General features: G+C 48.3%; 9 protein-coding genes across 9 annotated transcripts; 4 read left to right on the top strand and 5 right to left on the bottom strand.

Annotated features, from left to right (window-relative positions):
* Positions 1-490: 490 nt before the first annotated feature.
* Positions 491-2,395, bottom strand: BDV14DRAFT_179613 (uncharacterized protein). Its single transcript, XM_073769785.1, has 5 exons — positions 2,236-2,395; positions 1,930-2,064; positions 1,563-1,879; positions 1,369-1,510; positions 491-1,320 (listed from the first exon to the last, which is right to left on the bottom strand). The coding sequence occupies exons 2-5, from the start codon at positions 2,049-2,051 to the stop codon at positions 672-674; spliced, it is 1,230 nt and encodes a 409-aa protein (XP_073624883.1). The 5' UTR covers positions 2,052-2,064; positions 2,236-2,395; the 3' UTR covers positions 491-671.
* Positions 2,396-2,451: 56 nt separating this feature from the next.
* Positions 2,452-4,583, top strand: BDV14DRAFT_179603 (DUF3844 domain-containing protein). The gene is made up of 4 exons (XM_073769784.1): positions 2,452-3,003; positions 3,063-3,238; positions 3,314-3,460; positions 3,523-4,583. Exons 1-4 carry the CDS (start codon positions 2,688-2,690, stop codon positions 4,099-4,101), a joined length of 1,218 nt encoding a protein of 405 aa, XP_073624882.1. The 5' UTR covers positions 2,452-2,687; the 3' UTR covers positions 4,102-4,583.
* Positions 4,584-4,630: 47 nt separating this feature from the next.
* Positions 4,631-6,760, top strand: BDV14DRAFT_114479 (uncharacterized protein). Its single transcript, XM_073765747.1, has 2 exons — positions 4,631-4,711; positions 4,790-6,760. The coding sequence occupies exon 2, from the start codon at positions 4,824-4,826 to the stop codon at positions 6,636-6,638; it is 1,815 nt and encodes a 604-aa protein (XP_073624881.1). The 5' UTR covers positions 4,631-4,711; positions 4,790-4,823; the 3' UTR covers positions 6,639-6,760.
* A 736-nt stretch (positions 6,761-7,496) lies between these two features.
* BDV14DRAFT_191982 (uncharacterized protein) lies at positions 7,497-10,359 on the bottom strand (the record flags this gene model as incomplete). Its single annotated transcript, XM_073771573.1, has 3 exons — positions 7,497-8,621; positions 8,678-9,733; positions 10,339-10,359. The coding sequence occupies 3 exons, from the start codon at positions 10,357-10,359 to the stop codon at positions 7,497-7,499; spliced, it is 2,202 nt and encodes a 733-aa protein (XP_073624880.1).
* On the top strand, positions 10,257-13,288 carry BDV14DRAFT_114435 (putative actin binding protein). The gene is made up of 4 exons (XM_073765746.1): positions 10,257-10,838; positions 10,892-11,079; positions 11,150-12,988; positions 13,077-13,288. Exons 1-4 carry the CDS (start codon positions 10,634-10,636, stop codon positions 13,161-13,163), a joined length of 2,319 nt encoding a protein of 772 aa, XP_073624879.1. The 5' UTR covers positions 10,257-10,633; the 3' UTR covers positions 13,164-13,288.
* A 584-nt stretch (positions 13,289-13,872) lies between these two features.
* Positions 13,873-16,751, top strand: BDV14DRAFT_179557 (dynamin-related GTPase DNM1). The gene is made up of 3 exons (XM_073769783.1): positions 13,873-14,165; positions 14,225-16,195; positions 16,262-16,751. Exons 1-3 carry the CDS (start codon positions 14,067-14,069, stop codon positions 16,574-16,576), a joined length of 2,385 nt encoding a protein of 794 aa, XP_073624878.1. The 5' UTR covers positions 13,873-14,066; the 3' UTR covers positions 16,577-16,751.
* A 25-nt stretch (positions 16,752-16,776) lies between these two features.
* BDV14DRAFT_203375 (putative UPD-GlcNAc transporter (Mnn2-2)) lies at positions 16,777-18,294 on the bottom strand (the record flags this gene model as incomplete). The annotated part of the gene is made up of 4 exons (XM_073774272.1): positions 16,777-17,831; positions 17,888-17,904; positions 17,962-17,987; positions 18,040-18,294. 4 exons carry the CDS (start codon positions 18,292-18,294, stop codon positions 16,777-16,779), a joined length of 1,353 nt encoding a protein of 450 aa, XP_073624877.1.
* Positions 18,203-21,000, bottom strand: BDV14DRAFT_114404 (putative cell cycle checkpoint protein Rad17). The gene is made up of 2 exons (XM_073765745.1): positions 20,354-21,000; positions 18,203-20,277 (listed from the first exon to the last, which is right to left on the bottom strand). The coding sequence occupies exons 1-2, from the start codon at positions 20,870-20,872 to the stop codon at positions 18,511-18,513; spliced, it is 2,286 nt and encodes a 761-aa protein (XP_073624876.1). The 5' UTR covers positions 20,873-21,000; the 3' UTR covers positions 18,203-18,510.
* A 14-nt stretch (positions 21,001-21,014) lies between these two features.
* On the bottom strand, positions 21,015-23,657 carry BDV14DRAFT_179549 (ELMO/CED-12 family protein). Its single transcript, XM_073769782.1, has 3 exons — positions 23,274-23,657; positions 21,805-23,155; positions 21,015-21,750 (listed from the first exon to the last, which is right to left on the bottom strand). The coding sequence occupies exons 1-3, from the start codon at positions 23,535-23,537 to the stop codon at positions 21,290-21,292; spliced, it is 2,076 nt and encodes a 691-aa protein (XP_073624875.1). The 5' UTR covers positions 23,538-23,657; the 3' UTR covers positions 21,015-21,289.
* Positions 23,658-23,685: the final 28 nt, after the last annotated feature.

Here is a 23,685-nt window from a genome sequence, read left to right as displayed (position 1 = left end):
ATAAAAGTAAAAAGAAATACTTGTAAAAGCCTAGATAAAATTAAGGACATGCTACTAATTATTAAATATAAGGTATTAATTTATAGATTTTAATAAAGTTATTGTTCTATTTAGGCTATTAAAACCAGGAACTAAAAGCTAAGCTCTAGAACTGACTAATATCTGACTAAGAAATAGTAAACAACATTAGAGTTCCATGGAACTGGCGGAACCTGCAACAAACCTGCAACATAGTTTAACCACTTCACACAACTTTTACTTACTAGCAAGACCTTTCGCTATTTTCTAGCTTAAAACAACCACTAATATAATAAATTCAGATCACCGCCTAAAGCGTCCTTTAACAAGTAATTAATTTAGCTACTAATATAATATTACTTGACATACTTTATGTTATAGTTTTTATATTAAACATTGCTATAATAAACCTGTTATAGTCTTACAACTACAAATACTATAATATAGCAGCCAACATGGCCATACTACAGGTGTGGGTTAGTAGAGTAAGAAATAGACAAGAAAGTTGTGCAGTAAGTGGTCAGGCACTACTAAGACACCTATTTACGCACCCTTGCTGTTATAGCAATTCAAGCTCAATGTCCGCATAATAAATTCTATAGGTGTATTATGTCAGTACAAACATGGCCATAGTAACTCTAGACAATCAATGCTTATTTATCACCAAGAGGCTTATCATTCAAAAGATCCAAATCTCGCACGTGCATAGAAATTGATAACCATTCTGAGGCTACCGGGTCATATTCACCCTCCACTTCAATCCTGCAGAAACCTGAAGAACCTTTAAGGCCGACAGGGCCACGAACAAAGAATGTGCCTCGACGATGGGCGCGCAGATCACGCACCCGGCATTCATTAATCCCCTTCTTGAAAGCTAGGGAGATGGTGTGAAGATCTGTCCCAGGCCCATATCTTGGCAAAGGTAGCCAATCCAATGTGGACAGGATGGCTGAGGGACGAAAGAGCCTATCGTCATGATTTGGACTTGCGTTGTCATGTGATTCAGGTGGCGCCAGCAATCGTGACTCGGGACTAGATGTATTGCTCAACTTGTCTAGCGTTTTCAAGTCTGAGTTTACATGCGCCTCGCTTGATTGGCCCAATATCTCCGACAACCCCCTGGTAGGTCGCTCGTTGTTCGACTGCCCGAGGCTAAACTTGTCTAGAAGAGTTTGCCAGATTGCCTGATAGGCATTCTTCACAGCCAGTGAGACGGAATGCGGCGGCACGGATCGACCAATCCCACTGTCTGGCATGGGTTGCTCCCACGTCCAGGCTACTCCAAGATTGGTAACCAGAAACCTGCGCAATGTGAGATCGATAAGAACATGAAATGGTCAGTGTACATACCCAGATCGGCAGTAAACAGGCGGGGCTCGCGGAGGAAAGTAAGGTTGTAACCAGTACTGATCGATCTTGAAGGGCGACCCCAACAAGTCTGCGAGCAGACTCGACTGTGACGCTTCACCCAGAGCAATGGATGCCAATTCACCTGCTATTGTGAGATTCGGGACAGACCTTAGAGACCATGCGGCTGTAATTACCTTTTAGGGCTTCCAGTCTCTTCTCATCCTTTTTCACCTGTGCAAACACTTTCCATTCAGGATCAGACGCCGTGTAGAAATCGCCTTCTCGTTTTCGAGGCCATCCAACCGGAATAAAGGCTTCGACGCGTGTTGAGTGTGGTGCTCCGGATACAGATCGTTTCTCTTCATGAACTCTGGAATCTCTATTATCACGCCTTGCCGTGAATTCGTCCCGCAATCCTACATCACTGGATGCGCTACCTCTTCGTGATTCGAGAATTGATGTGCACCCGGCCACGGCCACGACGAGGATAAGGATTCTAGTTGAGAACCCCCTGGTATCATTAGAGCCAATGAAGAAGTGGTCTCATGATTCACGACCTACCTAGACCATGATCTTTGAACTTTGACATACCAGAGGTTGGGTTTATGTGAAAGTAGGCGCAATGGCGGGCAGAACCGAATTCGTGATCGAAAGCTAGGAAGAAGCGGCCTAAATGGCGGCATTGGTATGGCACATCTATAGGAGACAAAGTAATTGACCTTGTAAGCTAGAGTGAATTTCTAGGCGGGAACATCTAAAATAGACGGGAAATGATTTGAAAATGTAGGAATCCCGCGGCAGGAGGTTATGAATGTAAGGTTCAAGAGTAAAGGATGAGATGATAACACAAGGTTGGAAAGACCTTACCCGCTCTATCATGAGAAAAACAGTAGCCCAGCAACAGCACTATCAATGTGAAGTGGTAGATTTGAACAAAATGTAACACATGATAGAACTAAAAACATGGACGGTATGGATATAGCCAGATGGGCTCCCCCGGCCAGGCTTTTAGATTCCCAAGGCTCCCACGTGATCGCGAATGGTGCATCCGCATCCTCCACCACAGGACTAGTAGGTATCTGCGGACTACACACCTAACCTATTTTTAGATATATCTAACTTCTCCACCTACAGCGGTTAATACTATCCTTGGTTTGAAGCTGACAGGAGCTCTAGGCTTGTGGATTATTGTCTACGACAAGAACTCATCTTGCAAGAACACGCTTGACAACTCACCTGACATTGCCCAGACACCACTAAATTGATGGGAAGCTTGTAACTATAGGGCTTTGAGAACTTCACGCACGGCTGCCGTCATTATGCACCCTTTCCTCGGTTTCTTGACGACGCTGGCTAGTATCATTGGCGGAACAGCTGCCCTGGAAGCCTCTGCGGTGGTTTTTGGGTCGGGGAATCGAGGAGCGTCTACAACTGTCCCTGGCGCCACTCTTCAGCTGCTGCTGGAGCTTCGATCTGATTCATCTACTGCGTCAACCCTGCAGAACTCGGATCAGAACAACGTCGGAATCGTTGAACGGCTGGCTGGGTCTCCATATCCTCTGTTCAATGCACCGGTCGTGGATGAGAGTACAAATACCATCATGGTCATACTGGAAGGGCTCAGTGGAGATATTGGTACGTCGCCATCGCTGCCACCAGCAGTGCGATTGATCTCTGACGGTCTATTGATGCAGTGACCTTGAATCAACACGAATATGGAACTGAACTGATAAGGTCCACGTTTACAACTGCTGCTGCGAGGAATGACTTCGCAGACCACCTTTTAACAGTCCGCACGGAGGGTATCGCCAGCGCAGGAAGCAGGCATTGCTCATTTGACACAGACAATAACACTATTTTGAACTCAGAGGTACGTGGCAGCGGTCCGACGAAACTAGGCGATGTTGATGCAAAAGATCAACCTGCTCATTCTTTGCATGTCCAGAGTTTCGCGAAAACGTGTCTATCTTCGAGCCCCTATCTTGATGGCCTCAGCCGCACTCTTTCGACTGGGTTGCTCCGCGACGCCAGCGCCGGTGAATGTTGGACCAATGAAGGCAGAGGAACTGTGACCGTTCACCTCGCATTCAAGGTACTCTAATGCACCCATGCTTGCAGGGCATAGAAAGCAATGCTAACTAAGGCTCCTTTCAGGCGGAGGCCCACTCGACCTCGGCATCTGAAAATGACCTACATTCAGTTATTTCTGAGTTACATTCGCTCACCTTGGAAGGCAAGAAGATTACAATGGTGATTATCTCGGACACTATCATGGCACAGAAGTCGGCCCACACCCGACGTGTATTGGAAGGCAATAAAGTGCGCGACATCAGCTACAGAGATACGGAGCTGCAATCTATAGCATCCCAACAACGCGGAAATCTTCCGCTCTCTCTTGCGCCGGTCTGCTATGCGACGAATTCGTCCTGCAATGATGCTACGGGCACCTGCTCAGGGCATGGTGCCTGCTATGAGAAATCTAGCGATTGTTATGCTTGCAGTTGCTATGAAACCACTGTGAAAGGCCGTGGGGGTGTGGGGCGAAGAATTCGATGGGGTGGCTCTGCTTGTCAGAAACAGGACATCAGCTCGGCGTTTTTCCTAATAGCTGGCGTCACTTTGACCGTCATGGCAGCTATCGGTGCTGCAGTCGGAATGATATTCCGGGTGGGCACGACTGAATTACCAGGTGTCATTAGTGCGGGTGTTGGGGCCGTCAAAGCACAGAAGTGATGGTGCTGCCACTGTCATGAGTCTTGCAGAGTATTCGATGTTCCTTCTTGTTAAATGCTTCTCCTGTACCGACTTAATATGTGGGTATCAGTGGGGTCTAACGTCAGGATGCAATGTGTTGCGTCTCTGACACACCAGACCAAACGCCGTACTGATACGGATTTGGCCTTGGAAAGGCCTTTGACTTTTGCTCATGCTACTCGGATAGCCCCGCAAAAAGGGTTCATGTACATATATTAACTCCCATGTGTTTGGTTCGCAGATGCTTGACGTTCAGGCAACTGCATAGTCATGTATGATTTGAGAACTCGTAGAAAGGATACTTCAAATCAAAGAAAAGCCTACTCTGGCAAATGGTGGAATCTAATCAATCATGTGCTATCTGAGGTATGTTCTATGACTTCCCGGTGTCTACCCGGTACGTATCGGCATGGTAACGTAGCTAGTAGCTACTTGATTGCCTTAGGCACTACTATTCAGCATATCAGCGCAGTCACTCAACCTCCAAAGTACCTTCTCACATACCCACCCACAACACACTGCACATTATCACCACGTACAGTACTCAACAAGGTACCAGAATAAAGCCTCCATTGAAAACATTGCCTCTGTAAATGCCCTATTTCCAGGAATAGGAAAATATAAACATGAGAAGCTTCGTATGGCTGCTACTAACATATACGTCTAGTGCATTTGAAAAGCCGTGATACAAGCCTGAGGACATGTCCCAACCTGCTGCTACGACTTCAAAAAAACCCCGAAGGTTCCTCCCCGAGCCTATAGAGACAATCTCCCGCAGCTCCAAACATTATCAAACCCACCAGACCAGAAATAAACATGTCCACCAAGCAGACGCAGGTCCTCGTCCGTCGGGACTCGACTATACTTCGCCCGCGAAAGATTCCGATGACCTGAGCCACCCTAAATATGGCAACGCGAGAGAGGAGAATCAGCCTGGCGTTATGTCACCGGATAGGTTGCACACACATTCGATTTCAACGACCCAAAACAGGGGGGATTTACAGCAGTATAACTCGAGGAGATTTACTCCCGAGCTTATGGAAACTGTCAGCCACTCCTTTCGCCCTCAGGGAGGACCAGTCGGTCGAGACAATCAAAGATGGACCCAACCGACAGTGGCAGGTGACGCTTGTGACACTCCTCACTCAGCAGAAACGAATAGCGAGGCAATACAGGAATCTCGCTTTTCATATTCCAATCTTCTTCGGCGCCAGGAATCCAGGAGGCATTCGTTTCGTGTGCCTGATTTGCCTGCCATACCGTCTAGTGGCAGCGAAGACAACGAAACGGTCAACTCCCGGCTATCTGGATCACCATCTGCAATAACATCGGATTTTCACCCTGATAACTGGCGACCTCCGAAGGATGAACGAGAAAACTCTTTGTTTGACTATATTCTTCCTTTTCCACTTCATCCTTCAGAGAACCAGCTGAAAGAACGAGCACTGGAAGCATTTCCGAATGAGCAGGTCCACCAGCCCGTAGACCACTTCGCCATCGACAAGGAGGACGAAGATTTTCCATATGGCGAAGGCTCAAATGTACGGCACACCAGACCCGAGTTTTGGATAAATCGGCGTGCATCGTCAGCAGATCTTCCCTCAGAGCTGGAAAACCTTCGCCGTTCCAAGGAGGAGGCTGGTATGAACAGACGTCACTATCTAACCACTAAAGGAGGGCGGCTGTCACATATGGCTCGTCGAACTTCTAGGAACGTGGATAGGACTGCAAATCGTGATGAAAAATGTGGATCTGCCCGCCCGATTACACAGCTAACGCCAGCCACTAGCCCGCCGATGCTCGGTGGTGACCTTGTATTCCCCCAAAGCTTGACGCCGGAAGCGACTATCTGTGAAGGTACTCGCACGTCTGTTATCGATCACAACGAATCTGCAATATTGTCGTTTGCTGGTCTCTGGAGAGGCAGTCCGCGCTCATCTACTCATGACGATCGTGGTGGTCTCTGGCAAGGAACCTGCAAACCGGACAAGCGCAGTACGTGCCGATCCGAGATTGTAGTGCCCGGGTTGATCCTCCCAGAACATGGAGATAAGGAAGACGCACACGAGCATCGTGGTACAGCCTCACAGACGGAGACTCCACGTCGTCAGAGCTCGCACCTCGCGGTTCTAGACCGTAACGCAGCTCCGGGGAATAGCGGATACACTGACCAGGCACTCAGTGATGACTTCGTCACGCAGATATACGATTATCTGTCGTTAGGATACCCCAGCATTGCCCGTTACTACGACTATGAACTTAGTGAGGTTTCTGGTTTATCGGTGGCAGCTCTTAGGGCGGATGACTCGAATATGGATGCTAAGGGGCACGTTGGCGTTCAAATTGGCGCGCAGGACAGTACGAACAGAGGTGCAGCGAACAAGGTGTGTATGAGATGGACCGCTCTGCGGTTGTATATTGAAGAATGGGTGCGTTATCACCCCCAAATGTTTGAAGCTGGTTGCTACCATGAGGAATGGGGTGTACGTGAGCGCAAGGGGAGTTGGGCCTTTTAGTACGACACGCCGAGCCCTAAAATTCCTGGAGTCTATCTTGATTATTGTAGCCTATGCTTGGCGATCGCCTTTCACCCTCAAACGGAGACGCTGGCTTCGTATTATACCCCCCTTAGAAATATTTTTAGTTACACAATATCGATGACCGGCCTTACTTGCAGCGCCACACAAAAGTCTTACCAGGCATCCTCCGAAGCCACTACTGGTTGCTAATATCCTTGTGTATGCCTAAAGCTAATCGTGCTATGGATTTTGTTGATAGCTATCTGTATCCTCTTTCTCCGGAGCATGATCAGCAGCCGCCCGCCCTGCAATATTACCTCGCTGGGCTCTTTCATGCACGATGCCCGGGAAAATCTTCTGTTCCAAGAGTCCATCTGGCCCAGTAGTGACTGCCTGCTTGGCGCTGTCATGCCCAATAGAACTGGAATCGCCCGGGGCGAGGTTGGAGTGTGGCGGATCGCCGTGATCTAGAGTGTGGTGATAATGCTGACCTGTGGGCTGCGCCTGTTTAGGTGGTGTTTGAGGCGAGTCGCTTTTTGAATAGTCTGCAGCCTCCAACGAAGAAGTCGATTCCATGTGTGGAACTATAGCCCTAGTAAGAACACTGAACTTATCTGGGACCACCACCTACCGCCACTTACTCTGAGAGGTTGAAGATGGGGTTTGCACGGATTGGAAGACCGATTCATAGCCATCCACCGATAACGTTCTATCTTCAGTGGCCTGCGTGGAATATCGCTCGATCCTGGTACATTGGTAAATAATCAATTAGCCCGATGTATTCTCAAAGCCTGTGGTGTATGCCCATTTCTGTCCATATTTGAGCACGGCGGCTTGAAGGAGTCCAAGGGAGACTCACAAGGCTAGCTCCCCAATAAGTGTCTCATGCCGGAACGCTTCACGAATGTCAGGCACGTTACTCTTTGAAACGTTGTTGCCCGCAACTCCTGCTAAGGAGCAACTTGGGCCAAGCCATCTTTCCTTCAGAGGGAGTTCAAAGCCGCACTGCTCCACGGAATGCTTAGCCAATTCGCACATATCGACAGCGCTGAATTTATAAATCTGCGCAGCCACAGAGTATTCCTCGATCAGCGGCTCCTTGGTGAACGCGAACTGTAGCGGGTCGTCTGTGGACAAGGAAACATTCAACCCTCTTTTGAAGAAATGAGCGCATGGGTTCTTGTCGTAGGTAAGGAATAGTGCGTTGTTGCTGAGCGGGGACATCGCTATGCCTATCTGGTCGAGATAGAACAAGTATTGCAGCAACGGAACCTTCCGGAGTAGAATTCCGTGGCTAATGCTATGACAACAAAGGAAACCAACTGCAAGATGATCCGGGTCACCGGCCTCGCCACAATGTGGTCTCAGGACAAATGTATTAAAGCCTCGGCGCTGTCGCCAAAAGTTAAGGGAGGCCATGTTAGCGAACATGAAATAGATCCAGTAGGTGTAGGGTGGATTTTGTTTGGTATTCCACTCTCTAGGAATTGGATACTTCCTGTACAGCCGTCGCTCGGCCTTGCTTTCATCGTCCACACTATCGAAGCCCACGACGCGTTGCAAAAAGATATGCAACTTGGGGTGGCTATTCGGATCTTGCGTTACTTCGAATAGTGGTTGAAACACGTTAGTGATCACTTGCTCGAAGTTGTCCATCATACCGCTTGATTTGTAGACATCGTACAATCGAGGTACTTGGATAAGCCAACGAACGTTGGGCGAGAACAATTTGTTGTCCACCACCCAAGCCGCAAGTTTGTCCCATTCTTGAATTGATCTTCCGTATATGGAAATGCGCCATTCGACCATCTGATACTTGCTTGACTCTAGATCAGATATCACCTCCTTTGTTATCTCGGCCAGGTATCGCCCTTTGATATAGTTATCGGTTTTCAGAAAGATCTCTCGTAGGCGAGACTCCCCCACTGGATTGTATTTGAGGTTGAACTTATCAAACCGGTGAAAGGAATCCGTGTGTGCCTATCTCTCATTAGTGGTACTGATTGACACGTAAGGATGAGGCATATGGGCCATACATGCATGTCTAGTGTATCGATACTCAAGTCGTAAGCTGTAAGATTGATGCTCTCAAAGACCTCCTTAAGCGTGAGATGCTTCCCGTCCCGGAAAAGAACGACTTCATCCGGAGACTTCTTCATCTTGCTCTTGATGAAACGTAGCAGATGCTTCTGATTCATACATGCTGAGTGGTGAACGTGGGTGTCGACTTTGCGAACGTTGTAAAAATCTCTATGAGGTACCTTCTTGCTATCCGCGATCTCCTGGTACTCATTCAGCAACGTGTAAAGTTGGAATTTCCCTTCTAGATAAGAAAGGCGTTTAAAGGAGAAGCTCTTTGCAGGTCCATCCGTTGAGACATCGATGACTGTATCAAGGTCCATGTAAAAATCTCTCAAGGATGGAATATCAACCGCAGGATTCTTTGATTCCGCGGCCTTGTCATTCTCGTAGACTTGATAGACACTACTTTCATCCAATTTGAAGACCCAATCTGACTTCCCTGGAAGGGGCATGCATTCATTTAGGTAAAAGTCTTCGCCGATTCTTTGACCCATCTTTCTCCTTCTCTGCTCTGGAACGGAATGCTCTTCGATCCTGGTGGTTCCTTTATCTTCCCCCCAAGCCGGTTCTGGGGGCGGTGGGTATATTGTCCATTCGGGTCGATTGTTTGGATTATCCTTTGACGTCTGAAGGGATAGCTGAACATATTTCGATCGCAAATTTAGCAGGCCGCGAATCTTTCGGCAAATAACATTCAACTCTGAGGCAACAGTGTCGCTATCGGAAATTAGGTTCACAATACCACGAGAAGCTCCCGGAGCGTCACTGGCATTTTGATCGTTGTCGGTTAACGAAGGATGAGCGCAACTCTCAGGAATCGGAAAGTGAACCGGATTAACGCTGACAGATTGTTGACCGTTCGTCGGGATATTAGTATGATTTTGATAGAAGAGCTTTGCTTCTGCATGGCTCATGGACTTCTCAAACGCATAATCATACGTAGGTGTCTTCAATTGCCGATCTCTGGGAAGAACATCTCTTGCCTTCTCGACCAGACTCGGCTCGCCGGTCTGTTTTTCGTCCATGGGCAGGCTGAAAGGCTGAATTTTCTTGTTTCTCAAGTTCCTCTACAAGGCGTTGCCGCTAAGCTTGGCCTCGACCAAGCAATCTGACTTTCTCTTCTGGTGAGACTGAGAGGCGTAATATTGGTTGAACAAACCAGCTCACTGTTAGTGCTATCGCGAGAGAAAAAGGATGCGTGTCTTGATTGTTGTCTATCATCAATAAAAAACAGAGGAATATTATGACCTTCATTAGCTGTTAGCGAGGTTGCCTTGCGCTATGGATGAACATACTGGTTATGACAGACTTGTATCTGGGGCTGACGCTTACAACAACATTCACCCCCAGAATTTGAGACTGAGGGACCAGATATAGTGGTGAAATGTGTTGGCACGTTGGAGGTCTAATGTGCTACCCTACCCGATCATGGGAATCTTTCTTTCACCGGGCTGCGGCATTGGTTTCCCCGGGTTCCGAGTCCAACCTTAGCACCGGGAAGCTAGTACTTGCTTAGTGTGACGTACCTAGGTCATAGACACTCCGCTTGTTTCCCCTGGTTGGGTAAGGACAACAACCAACTAACCTCCGACCATCAAGACGCCTTATATCTCACACTAGGCAGCAGCTTAGCCATTCCTCACTGAACATCTGTCTCCGGTCGAAGCCTCTATCGTTCAGATTTGCTATTACTCTCGTTCCCTCCGTTTGTCTTTCCCGCATCAGTTTTCTGAAAGAGGTGGGGGACTGTGAAACCAATCTTGGCCGGCCCAGCAACAATCTACATCTCGAAGCCAGCGACCACGGAAGTTGCCTGCATCATACACTGTATAAAACTAGGCCCTTTCCTCTTTTCGATCCCTCCTGCACTTCTGTCTTATTGTGCAAGAACTCAGGTTTAGCTTGTGAACATGGCCTCCATCAATTTATCCGCCAATGGCCCATCGATATCAAAAAGTTATCAGTCTGTCGTTGACTCTTCGATCTCGGAGCCTGCAAAAGACTCCTCAACGTTTGCAAAATGGGCATTGTTTTCTGTGTCCACGCCTTTGATGAGTGCTTTCCAACAAGACGCAGGCAATAAAGAAAGTGTCCTTAAGGTCCAGGATACCGGAGGTATGTGCAACCACACTAATATAACATTTACAGGCTTTAACTGCTTCCTACAGAAGGAGACTTGGAAAACCTCATCGACGAATTTTCGGAGGGGAAAGTTCAGTTTGCGTTTGTCAAGGTCCTGGATGCCAACACGGGGCTTCCCAAGAACGTTCTCATTGCCTGGTGCGGCGAAGGAGTACCTGAGCGGACCAAAGGCTATTTCACTAGCCATTTGTCCACAGTCTCGAAATTTTTGCACGTTAGTTCTTTTTCACACCGTCTTAGGTGAGAGCATCGTCCGCTTTTCTTTACTGACACTTGGCATCCAGGGCTATCACGTTCAGATAACGGCTCGTTCAGAAACCGACTTGACTGTAGAAGGTATCATTCAGAAAGTTGGTGATGCGTCAGGTGCTAAATACACACGGGGTCTTGACAAGCCCGTCGCTTCCGTCCCCAAACCCCCAATTTCCAGCAAGCCGGCCTTCACCCCTCTGCGAACCGGTGGGATTAGTGCAGGCGCGCGTGGAGGTGTCCCACTACCTATTAGAGAAAAGTCAAATGATGATGACAATGGCTGGGGACCAGATGCGCCACCTGTCACCCGTACGAATTTGGAGAAGGTCCAACCAGCGTATCAACCTACTCGAGTCAATATTCAAGAACTCAAGTCAGCAAAGCAGCCTGAATCGAATTCAACCGGCGCCACTGGTGGTCTAATTCCCGAACAAGAAGATGTTGTAAGAGGTGGATATCAACCTGTTGGGAAAGTGGATATTGCCGCTATCAGGAGGCGGGCGCGCGAGGATGGAAATTTGAAGGATGATCGACCAGAGCCTGTTAAAGGCGCCTACGAACCTGTTGGGAAAGTCGACATAGCTGCAATTCGCGCCAGGGCGCAGAAAACAGACGAGTCGACCCCGACTCCCCAGGAAGCATCTGTTTTCAACGAGCCTCCTGCTATGGCGGCAGATTCTGACCTCAACCGATCAAGCCGCCTGACCTCCCTGCCCAAACCCAAAGTCTCGAATAAGTTCGGTGGTAGCTCGGCGTTCACAGGCACGAAACCTCCCCTTCCTGGTGGCAACGTATCGAGTGCTACCCCGACTCCGCCTGTGGGGAGTGCCAGTCGCACCTTTGCCGACCAAGGAGGCAAGACACCTGCCCAGCTCTGGGCGGAAAAAAAAGCAAAAGAGCGCGGCCAGGAACCTGCTGTTACATCACCTGGCACCCCCGCCTCCCCAACCGTTCACGCCCAGCATAGTGGTGGCAGCCAGTGGAAGAGCTCCTATACCGGAAAAACTTGGGCGCCAGTTCAGACTACGCACACCGGGCAGTCTGCCGCCAGCAGCCGTAATGATGCTGCAGGATCCGCTTTAGTCGATAGTCCAACGCCAGACCCTGCCACTCCCCAACAAAGCGTCAGTAGCATGCGCGAACAGTTCACGCAGTCGCCACCAAAGGAGGCATCTACTTTTCCCCAAGCAGATGAGGTTGATACTCTTCTCGAAAGTGGCTCACGTGATGCCGAAGGTCCAGGCCCCCAAGCTCCCGCGCCTCAATATCAACCCCCACGCTCGCCAACACCAGATTTCTCTGAGCGTGAAAGCTCCCCGATTCTGGTTGCCGTACCGATCGCGAGGGAGGCTCTGGATAGTAAAGAGGAGCAGCTCACGCCTACTATTGGTGAACGTCCCGAGGATTTGCAGCAGGGGCTCTCGAATGACGAAGAAGGATTATCCCGTGCTACAATTGCAAGCTCAGCATTAGAGGGAGCCACTCCCGCAGGTGATGCCGACTCGAGTCAAATACGAGCTGTTGTTCAATACGATTACGAGAAGGCAGAGGATAACGAGGTAGATTTGAAAGAAGGGGAATATGTGACGGAGATAGAGATGGTAGACAAAGATTGGTGGTTGGGTCTGAACGCACGAGGGGAAAGAGGCCTTTTCCCAAGCAACTATGTCGAGGTCGTTGGGGAAGGTAGTGAAAGCCCCCTTGAGTACGAAGCGCACCCTACGGCTACTACTGATGTCCCTGAGAATGCCCCGGCCACTACGACAAACCTTGGGGCGAATGGAAAGCCAACGGCTAAGGCTTTGTATGATTACGAAGCCGCCGAAGACAATGAGCTCACTTTCCCGGAAGGGGCTGAGATCACAAACATTGTAAGTTCTATTGGCTTTCACGCGATGGCCTCTTTTGTGTGCCATAAACAGCACTTCGTTGCCGGTTCATTGCTTACCATCCGCGCAGGAATTTCCCGATGATGATTGGTGGCTCGGTGATTACCATGGAAAGACAGGGCTTTTCCCCGCGAACTATGTCCAGCTTGATGATTAAATAACAGCAGAACCTGACCATTTACTCTGGTGTATGGATATCCACCTTGACGAACAGCACTTTCAAGCAAAACGGATCGTTGAGGAATAGACAGTATCCATAGTTTCTATGAATAGTTTCTTTGTATTCACATTTAATTCAGCGCATGAGTCGCCGACCTCTTGTACACTCAGACCTCCCAACAATTTGTATAGTGATATATACTGTGGCTGACCTTATTGCATGGCGTTAGCGGTAAAATGATAACATTTCAGAAAGATAGATAGCTGGCCTCATAACATAACCTTATGATTTGGCGCAGTAAAAGGTGCTGCGTTCTTTGGGTAGGATAGGTGTTGAACGAAACCAGTACAGACATTCTGTAATTCTTAGCGGATGACGCATTCCTATGAGGAAAGGGAAGTTGGCTGGGTCTCTGTCTAGGAGGAAAGTGTTTCAGACATGCTAGGTCGCACGTACTTTCGATCAACATTTCAAGACTGGATCCAACTTTTTCAGATCACACTAAATGAAATACATACAGAGTTTCTGGTAGCCCGAGGATACTTCCCTTACAATAATACATTTTGGATAGCCTGTACTACCATCCACAGTAGGTAGGTAGGTAAGTAGTTACGCGAGACCGCGCCGAATGCTTATATAATCACAGTTTTACACGTGATCTTAAAGTCGAGCGGCAGTAGGTAGACGGTAGTAACTCACGATCTTAGCAACTTCTGTCGAGGGATGAAGACCTTGGTCATTGCTTCAACCACTTGTTCCAAACAACCCAATTCGAGGTGAACCGACTACCTGTACTCATTACTCGGCACCGCGTCCCTACCCCAATAACTATATCGATTCCACTTCGATTTCTTCGCCGGGGCTGATACCTTAGCACCATCTCTTGAATCTAGATCGAGAATGGCCGCGTTAGGGGAAGATTTGTTGGTGACGGTCAACAAGTTGCAAGACTTAGTCTTCAACACGATCGGAAATGACTCGCTCGATTTGCCACAGATTGTAAGCCTTTTCAAGCAACTCTGCCCATGGTATATTATCTAACGTTATCTATTCTTAAGGTCGTGGTTGGCTCCCAGTCCTCGGGGAAGTCTTCCGTATTGGAGAACATAGTGGGAAGAGACTTCCTTCCAAGAGGGAGTGGGATTGTGACTAGAAGGCCCTTGATCTTGCAGCTCATAAATATCCCCAGTGAACGGGACGACAAACCAGAGAGTGATGAGGTTCATGTTCCACATACTGCTGCAAGTGTCGGAGGTCAAAATGAGTGGGCCGAATTTCATCACCATCCCGGCCGAAAATTTGATGACTTTGCGCTTGTGAAGCAGGAGATTGAGGCGGAGACCGCCAGAATCGCCGGCAACAACAAGGGCATCAATCGCCAACCGATCAATCTCAAAATATTCTCGCCTCATGTGCTTAATCTCACCATGGTTGATTTACCGGGCTTGACCAAAGTTCCCATTGGAGACCAGCCGTCGGATATTGAGAAGCAAACAAGGGCTCTGATCCTCGAATACATTGCCAAGCCGAACAGTATCATTCTCGCTGTATCGCCCGCGAATGTGGACCTGGTCAACTCCGAGTCCCTAAAGCTTGCTCGTCAGGTAGATCCTATGGGAAGAAGGACAATCGGTGTTCTGACAAAACTGGACCTCATGGACCATGGTACTAATGCCATGGATATCCTATCCGGTCGGGTCTATCCATTGAAGCTTGGCTTCATCGGGGTTGTCAATAGGTCCCAGCAAGATATCCAGTCGGGAAAGTCTCTTTCGAATGCTCTCCAAGCTGAACTTGACTTCTTCCGACATCACCCAGCCTACCGAAACATGGCTAATCGATGCGGCACACAATTTCTTGCAAAAACGCTAAATTCGACACTGATGTCTCACATAAGGGAGCGCCTGCCTGACATTAAAGCGCGCCTCAATACACTTATGGGCCAAACCCAACAGGAGCTCGCCAGTTATGGCAATAAGCAGTTTAGCGGCAAGGAGCATCGCGGTTCCCTCATTTTACAACTGATGACGCGATTCGCCTCATCTTTCATCTCTTCAATCGACGGAACTTCCTCCGAAATATCAACCAAGGAGCTTTGCGGCGGTGCGAGAATATACTATATATTCAATTCTGTTTTCGGCAACTCCCTTGATACCATCGATCCCACTCAAAACCTCTCCGTCTCAGATATCCGGACAGCCATTAGAAACTCAACCGGGCCGCGGCCCAGTCTTTTTGTCCCCGAACTAGCATTTGACCTCCTTGTGAAACCTCAGATAAAGTTACTCGAACCTCCAAGCCAGAGGTGTGTGGAGCTAGTTTATGAGGAGCTCATAAAGATATGTCACACATGTGGCTCGCAGGAGCTTCTGCGATTCCCCCGTCTTCAAGCAAAGCTTATTGAAGTTGTTTCGGATCTTCTCCGCGAGAGACTCGGGCCTTGTTCTTCTTACGTGGAGTCGTTGATTTCCATACAGAGAGCCTATATCAATACCAACCACCCAAACTTCCTTGGTGCAGCTGCTGCAATGTCATCCATCATCCAGAACAAGCAGGATCAGGAAAGGAAGGCTGCAATTGCGGAGGATCGACGTAAGCGAGAGAAGAGACGAATAAGGGAGCTAGGAGGCCCGAATGGAAACAATCCCCCAAACGCCGAAGACGATGATGAGCAATCAGAGGCCAAGAATCTTCCAATTAGAGCTCAATCTAGCAAAGGCTCTAGAAGTTTGTCTCCTAACATCGGCAAAACACATGAGACTGGAATCGCGGCGACATTAAACGGCTCGCACACAGGCTCGCCAGTTGCTTTTGGGGGCGCAAATTCCACACGGGACTCTTTCTTAAACTACTTCTTTGGTAAAGACGGTACTCAGCCTTCTTCAGCAGCTGTAGGCCAGGGTCAAAACAGGCACTCTGTTCACGAAGTCAGCACTAACCCTAACTTGCGACGCACTGAGATGCTTTCACCTGTGTCGAAGCCAGAGGAATACCCCGCGTTGTCTGAATACAACGAAACGCCTTCATTTGTAAGTGTTCAATATCCACTGCCACCAGATTTGACTACAGTAATAACATGTTTCGGTCCTCTTCAGTTGAAGGATGATTCCGAGCCAGCCATATCAGATCGCGAACTCATGGAAACTGAGTTGATTCGTCGCTTGATATCGTCATATTTCACCATCGTGAGGGAAACAATCGCGGACCAGGTTCCCAAGGCTATCATGCACCTTCTCGTCAACCACAGTAAAGACGTTGTGCAAAATCGACTAGTGAGTGAACTTTACAAGGAAGAGTTCTTCGCCGAGCTTCTATACGAGGACGATGGCATCAAAGCCGAAAGAGAAAAGTGCGAGAGGTTACTGGAGACATATACGGCGGCGGCAAAGATAGTAGGGGAAGTATTGTAGTCTCACCATACCTGATGACCAGTCCTTTCTTCTCCTCTTCGTGTGACCATGTCAAGATCTGATCGTGGTCATATCGGCATTTGAACCTGTATTATAGCTGTATTCTCAAGGCGACGGTTGATCTTTGTGGGTGGAACGGAAAATGATATTGCTACATGTACATATGTGTATATTTATTATCAGTTCACGTGTTTAGCTATTCACAATCTCTTCTTGGTTGCCCTTCGAAGGCGTGCACCTTCGAGTCCGTACATTGCTCCGCCCGCAAAGACAAGCGTGGCGCCCATGAGCACGCCACCGGAGAGTGTATTCCCGAAAAGACGTATCGACAGGAGAAGCGAAACGAGCTTCCGAATGTTGAGGACAATTGTGACAGTCAAGGATGAAGACTCCGCAGAAAGGAGATGAACTCCACGAATACACCAATATTGCGTCAAGGAATTCAATACAAGGTAAGAAACTTGCACTGGGATGTTGGCCAAAACTGACTGCAAGGGTCGAAAATCGTAGCAGGTCACCAGAAGTTGGAAGAGCACATCCACTGAAGTACCAGAGGTTACCACATTGGAACTGGCCTCAGCTGTAGTGCCACGAGATATGATAGATGAGTCATCATATTGACTTAGCTTGGCCATGATATAGGTAAGCAAAGGGGGCGACGAGTTCATCTCCCGCCATTGGCTCAGCAGCTGCGGAAACGTTGGGAAGAAGAGCGGCAAAGAAAGCATATGAGAATAAAACAGGGCTTCTTTCCAATGACTCCGCCCGTAAGTTTCATATAGCCGGTCAGCGTATATTCCCTGGAACGCCGAGAGAAGCATTGCTAGCGCCAGGATCGCAAAGCCAACAAGAGTGCCCATTATACTGGAATCATCATCCACCCCAATTTGAATGGACTGTCCCTTGGCCTGTGCATCTGCCAGAGCGGAAGTCACAACTCCGAATGTGAGCAGAGCAATAGCAAGAATTTGCACCCGAGAATATCTTCTACCGGCATAAAAATAGCCGACGGCAATCGAAGCAACCGGGCCGCCAGACCTTAGAATAATATGAAGGGGTACTGAGATTCGGTAGGCGAATGCCCAATTGTTCAGGAGATTGACCGAGATGAAGAAGGCCGTGTAAATAAACCACGACCGTAACGGTATAGACCGATGTTTGAGACTAAACAACCGAGAGCCTGCTGATAATGAAATGAAGTTTGGTGACATAAAAAGCGCAGTCAGGATGAATTGAGCAAATGTTATTAAAGGCCCTTGAAGTAGGTCGTCAGAACAGCACACGTGGTATCAGAAAAGACGGCATAAATACCTGATTTTGGTAGATCTCTGGAGTTGAACGAATGAGCGAGTACTCGACAATTTCGACAGCATAACAGTACTCACTTGATAATCGCTTCTAGTGCGAACACCTTTGTTCTCACTTAGTGACAAAAGCTAGCGAAAGGGCATTTATCTACTCACATTGGCACAGCAGCCTCCGAAGATCAATGAGACCATCAACAGTACATTCGTCCAATGGAAGAGCACTGTCTGTATTGCTGTAGCTGTGATTCCGGGCATGTGATAGATAGCGACGTCCGAAGGATTCTTTTGTCCATTCACAATTGTTGTGGTGTCTTCAGCTTCCAGTGACGATGAGACTGGGTAAGATTTGGGGGGATTGAAGCGCGATTTCAGCGATGACTCCTGCATAGCTGATCCCACTGTCGCCGCCATCTTGATTTGCATGAAAGGTCAAAGGTGTCTCCTTCTGGGTGTCCAACACGAGGCTGTTTATCTGCAGGCCTGGAACCTCAAAAACATAAGCTGCTTAGTCAAGGTCCCCGACTCGGCGCCAAGCACCATTGAGGACTACGAAGTATAGTAGACTACTCAAATTGTCGTCAATGTTATTAGTCGGTTCCTTGAGAACAAGGTAGGTGTAGCCATTTGTCAAGTAGGTATGAGCTCAAGGTCATCTACAATATCATCATCGCTGAGAAACAGCTTTTCATCGCTTGGTTGTTGGCCCCAAGGCTTCTGCAAATCGGACCTCCTTGCAGTAGCTTCATGCCTAGGCTCATGAATGAAGGAAGCACTTTGATCCCGCGCAGATGCACTCTTTGGGTAATTGCTGTCCTGTTGTGCATCGTGGTTGACATCCACCAAAGTGGTGATTGCCTTAAGATTCATCGATCCCGCATCTGCGCCGAGGATCATAGTCATATAGGGAAACTGGTGCAAGACTAGATCGCTGCGTGATGTAAGAGTTTTAAAGGGCAAGGAGGCTTCGCCCACTGTCTTCTCCGTGGGTAGGTTCTGATGTGTTGACCGATCTGCAATTGGCAGAGTGACTGATTCCAGCAGCGTGTTTCTCATCAAACTAATTAGACCTTGTGTTTCTTCTAGTTGACGATTCAGCCGACTGCCTGGGGGAAACGATAATTTGTAGAGATCATTCGGTCGTCTAGTAGGACCTGTACTGGATAGTTGCCTTCTCACTGGATAAGGAAGGGCAAAGAGGAGACCACGTGCGGCAATTTGATAGCTTATTTCCTCTTGTCGCAGTACATCAACGCCAGCAACGGATTTAACCAGACCCATACCAGAACCAGCTTGATATCTGCTCGGGTGGCCGGTCCGATCAACACACAGCATGTCACTGTCTGACAAAAATCCAACGCAACCATCCAAACTTTCTGCAAATGAAAAGCCATCGCAAGACGGAATGTAATTTTCATGCAGCGTGCTGATAAACGATTGAATATCTGTCCCAGTCTCCTCTGGCAAATCGTTGACATGTACCAGAGGATTTCCGGCTTGACCTAGTAGCAGAGGCGATTGTGGAGGGATGGTGTCAGATTGAGGGTTTCGTTTGTTGTAAATGATTTTTCCAACAGCATGAAAAAGGCCTAAAGTGGCCGTTCTTAATGTTAATTCATGTGGCATCTTATTGCTGAATGGTGCCATTGCCTTGCGGGTCCGGGTTGCATGTTTTGGTTTGGACAGGGATTTACTTGGACCACCGCTGCCTAGACAGATGAACTCTAAAGAAGCAATTGCATTTCGAATGTCTCCGATCCTAGACAGATGCGCGATCATGGACTGGGTTTCAGATTTGGTTGGGAAGGGTTGATGGGCGCATCTTTTCATAACCGAGTTCAAAGCTTTCGACATAAATGTGGGCGCAATAGTGTTGAATTCTATGACACTTGTACTTGAATGATTGTAGAGCTCATGACCAAGTAATCGGTGAGCTGACAAATTATCAAATGATGACTCCAGGTTTGAAAATGTCTCGGTCACGACTATGACCATAGGAGGAATGTTGGTTTGAGTCTCAGACCCTGCTATAGAAGGCGAAGCGTTCCTTGAGATATATCGCAAAAGAGACAGCCGGAACGCCGCCAGATTCGAGACACCCCGACCTGATGTCGCTGGGAACTCTTCGATCAGAAGCACCCGCCGCTGGGAAGCATATGGTTGCCCTCCCGTAAACATCTGCATGCCATCATGGCTGTCGAGGTCAAGGCTGCCAAATTCTTGACCGCGACTCAGGAAACCATCGAACTGAGCACCGAGGGAGATGTAGTCTCTCGACGCATAATCGGAAGTTGAAGGTGATTTCCATTCCACAATCCTGAAATTCAATTTGTTCGAGAGTAACGATACCGTAGCGGTTTTCCCACTTCCTGCCGGCCCTTTCAAAACAAGTAGACTCTACCTTGATCAGTAAGATTGCACATGTGACATTTGTCGTAGATAGACCGAGGCAATGAACCTTGCATCGACATACTTTTTGAGATTTCCCTGCAAGCGCATCGTTCAACCAGTGCTCCACATCCTGCACCTTCCGTTTGTGGACTGCCAACTCTTCCAATGTGCGAGGTGCATATTTCTGTGCCCAAGGTAGCCCAATTTCTTCTAGTTGAGTATTATCTGATAATTCGGGCTTTGAGGAAGCTTGCGATTGTAAAAGAAAGCGTTTGGCCTTGCCCCCAAGACTTCGTTGGCTCTCTGCCCTTCTGTGAGGAGCCGGTGATTGTGCCTGCCTCCGGGAGCAGGACTGGATTTCTAGGCCGTCAAGTTGCGAAAGTTTCTCATCCGTAAAATGTTGAGTGAAAAGTTCATCATATGAATCGTAGTCATCCTCAATTGAGTCTTCGCTGTCATTCACATCTGGAGGCCCTGCGATTCCTGACATCGCCGACTTGGAGGGCCATGGCCGGTTCGAATCATTCAAACCAGTCGTGTTCTGGATCAATTCTTGTTTTGGAATATCGCTTGCTTGCGGGTGAGGTGAGTTGCTTCTCATGAGGGAGTGAGGAAGGAGGGCCAAATTTCTGGGAGACTTCTGCGCGAATGGATTGATTGGGGAAGCCCGTGCGCAGGCTAAGGGGAGCAAGAACCTCAGACCGCCTAGGCCGATCTCCACGAATTGGGTCGGGGTAATTTCTCTCTCTACCTAATATGTAAACAAAATCTGGCCTACATGGTGGAGTTTCAATGTGCTTCAAGATTGAACACTATAAGTGAATCGAGAGCTGAGTTAAATAAGGCGTAGCGTCTGTTAGCTGACGATGAACCCTTCGCTGACCAGACCGAGTTTCCAGATGAGCATTGAGTAAGTAAATAGTAATTATTAAAAAAGAGTTCCAGTAAACCAGCAGTTCATCTGGTGACTTAAGGACAATGATTGTTTGTGTGAATAAAACCAGGTTGATCTGGTTCTTCATGAACCACCGAAAATGTCGTAATAATAGTCGTCAGTGAGCCCCTCACGGGAAGGAACCGATGGAGCCTCGTCTGCGAACACTGCGTCGTCAAAGCGGACATTTAGCAATCTTATTTTGAGCCCATAGTTGCTGATGAGTTTGATCAACTTGCTTGTCTCCGCTGTGATAGGCTGCTGATTTAGAAGCATAAGTAGACCATCAAGCCACTCAGAGGCAACACTAGGAGATTCAGGCCGGAGAGTCAAGAGCGTTGCTTCCCTCTGCGTGGCTCTGCTGGCAGACCGAGAATGACCATTCTTGGGGGTATCGTTGGAAACAACATTGGTGTTGACGTATCCATGAATGGTAATCTTTGTCGACGAAACGCGCTGAGGGATACTCTTCACGGTTGAAGACGACGAGTTGTCGGGCGAGGCCGAAACATTAGAGACCACCGATGATACAACAGAAAGGTCGACTAATGGACAGTTAGCTCATCGTTTGAATCCTAGATTGTGCATTCGTCGCTTACTTTTCCCTGGAAGTACATCGAGGTCGGGATGTTTTTCCATGCTCTCAAAATCGCCGAAATGCAGGAACCTTCGATTATGCGATAGTTGGGCATACCTCCACCTGGAAGCAGCTGATTTTCCTTCGATTTTAGGTTCGCCATCGTTGAGAAACCAGGCACCCTGTAGAAGACATCTGATTCGTTGCTCTTTGACAAACTGGAGAGCCTCGTGCTGTAGTTCTTCGCGCACTTGTCGAAGATGCTGCCCCCAAACATCCTCGTAAGTGAGCTCCAACAATTCCATTTGTAGGTTTCGAAGGCGACTGTATCCGAAGTCCGCTAAGTCTTCCTCGACGTCTTGCACGTCCTTCGTTCGAGGTGCACCTCCAACAACGGATTCGATTAGTATGCGAACCAGCTCCACGATCTTGTCGTAGTCTTCCACCTCGGCGCTCGTGGACTTCCAGAGACGGAAGAACGTATGCAACCCCGCGACATGTAATCTGGTCCAATGGAGCAGGAGAGGCTTGAATAGCCTATCTAGATTGGAACGAGACTCTAGTAACAAATACGTTTTGTGATCTTCAGTCTCAGACTTATCAACCTCAAAATGATCATACAATATTGAAGTAACCGACAATGAAGCGCGGGCAATCGGACATCGCTGATGGGCAGGCTTTGTTGATTGCTCGAGAAGCATCTTTTGGAACTCATCTTGATGGTTCCGAACGAAATCTGCAAGGTCCATCATGCCTAAAAATCCCATTTCGTCGAATTGTAGTACCGGGCTCTCTGAGTCGAAGCCGAGTCGCCGCCATTTGTCGGAGCTATGCTTTTTCGATCGACGTACATCGCTGCTGGCCTCGATACCTTTGGTATGGGTGCTGGCAACATGTATACCCTTAAGAGCTCTCCGATGCTCTGGCTTGTCCAGGTCCAACGCAAGATCTCGCCATTTGCGCAATAAAATTTTCGTAAGTGATTGAAATTCAATAAGGGGATGCGCGTGGTCCTGCAACGCTGTGCCCTGCATCAAGGAATAGACGGCTTTGATGACGCCAAGATCTTGAAGCTTTTGTATGAATTTCGGCCATTCTAGCTCCGAATCATTTGTTATGGAGTCGCGCATTAGCGAATTAATCAATTGTAGAGCATTGGCGCAAAGTGCGTGATCGGCTGAGGAAAGTCTGCTGACAAGCATTTCCAAAAATTGCGGATAGATGGCGATTGCAGGCTTCAAGGCGCCGAATCCGGATACATCATTCTGAGGTAGTCGACCAGCCGAAGACGGATGGGAGACGATGGATACAAGAATAGACATTGCACCTCTCAGGATGTTTACAAGAGGGTGTGTCACGATGAGCTCGACAACCTGAACAGCGCCTGTATTAGCTAGGAGCACCGCAAACAACAAGAAGGTACCACTTAGGAGCCGGCAGAAGTCGCGAAATCGAAGAACCTCGGCCTGGATTGACCTAGAATAAACGTACCCTCTCAACCAGCTCCTGATCCACGCATTCCCACCCCTTGTCTACTTCCAGCAATCTCGCAAAGCTCGTCAGGCTATAGGCCAGTGTATTTCCACTCGCATGCAGGGTTAAATAGCGAAGTCTTGTCAGACCGTCCTCTGCGATAAAGACATCTGCGAAAGATGGATCCCCAATACTGCTTTGGAGTTTGAACACGGCCATTTTGCGCACCGCATCTTCTTCACTCCCTAGTCTCTCGACTAGATCCGACACATTATTCTCCATGATTTTCAATGAACATCAAAGTTGCCTATAGGTCTGGGATCGCAGTCCCATGCCAGACAGCAAGAATCCGCAGGAAACGTTGAAAATACTGCAGGAGCAGATGTCAAGGACGAAAAGGTCAATTCAGATGAACGATTTAAGGTACCTT

The sequence above is a fragment of the Aspergillus stella-maris genome, assembly GCF_047715825.1.
Source record: "Aspergillus stella-maris strain CBS 113639 unplaced genomic scaffold BDV14scaffold_58, whole genome shotgun sequence".
In the NCBI taxonomy this organism is placed as follows: domain Eukaryota; kingdom Fungi; phylum Ascomycota; class Eurotiomycetes; order Eurotiales; family Aspergillaceae; genus Aspergillus; species Aspergillus stella-maris.
This window is presented reverse-complemented; position numbering and strand designations above follow the sequence as displayed.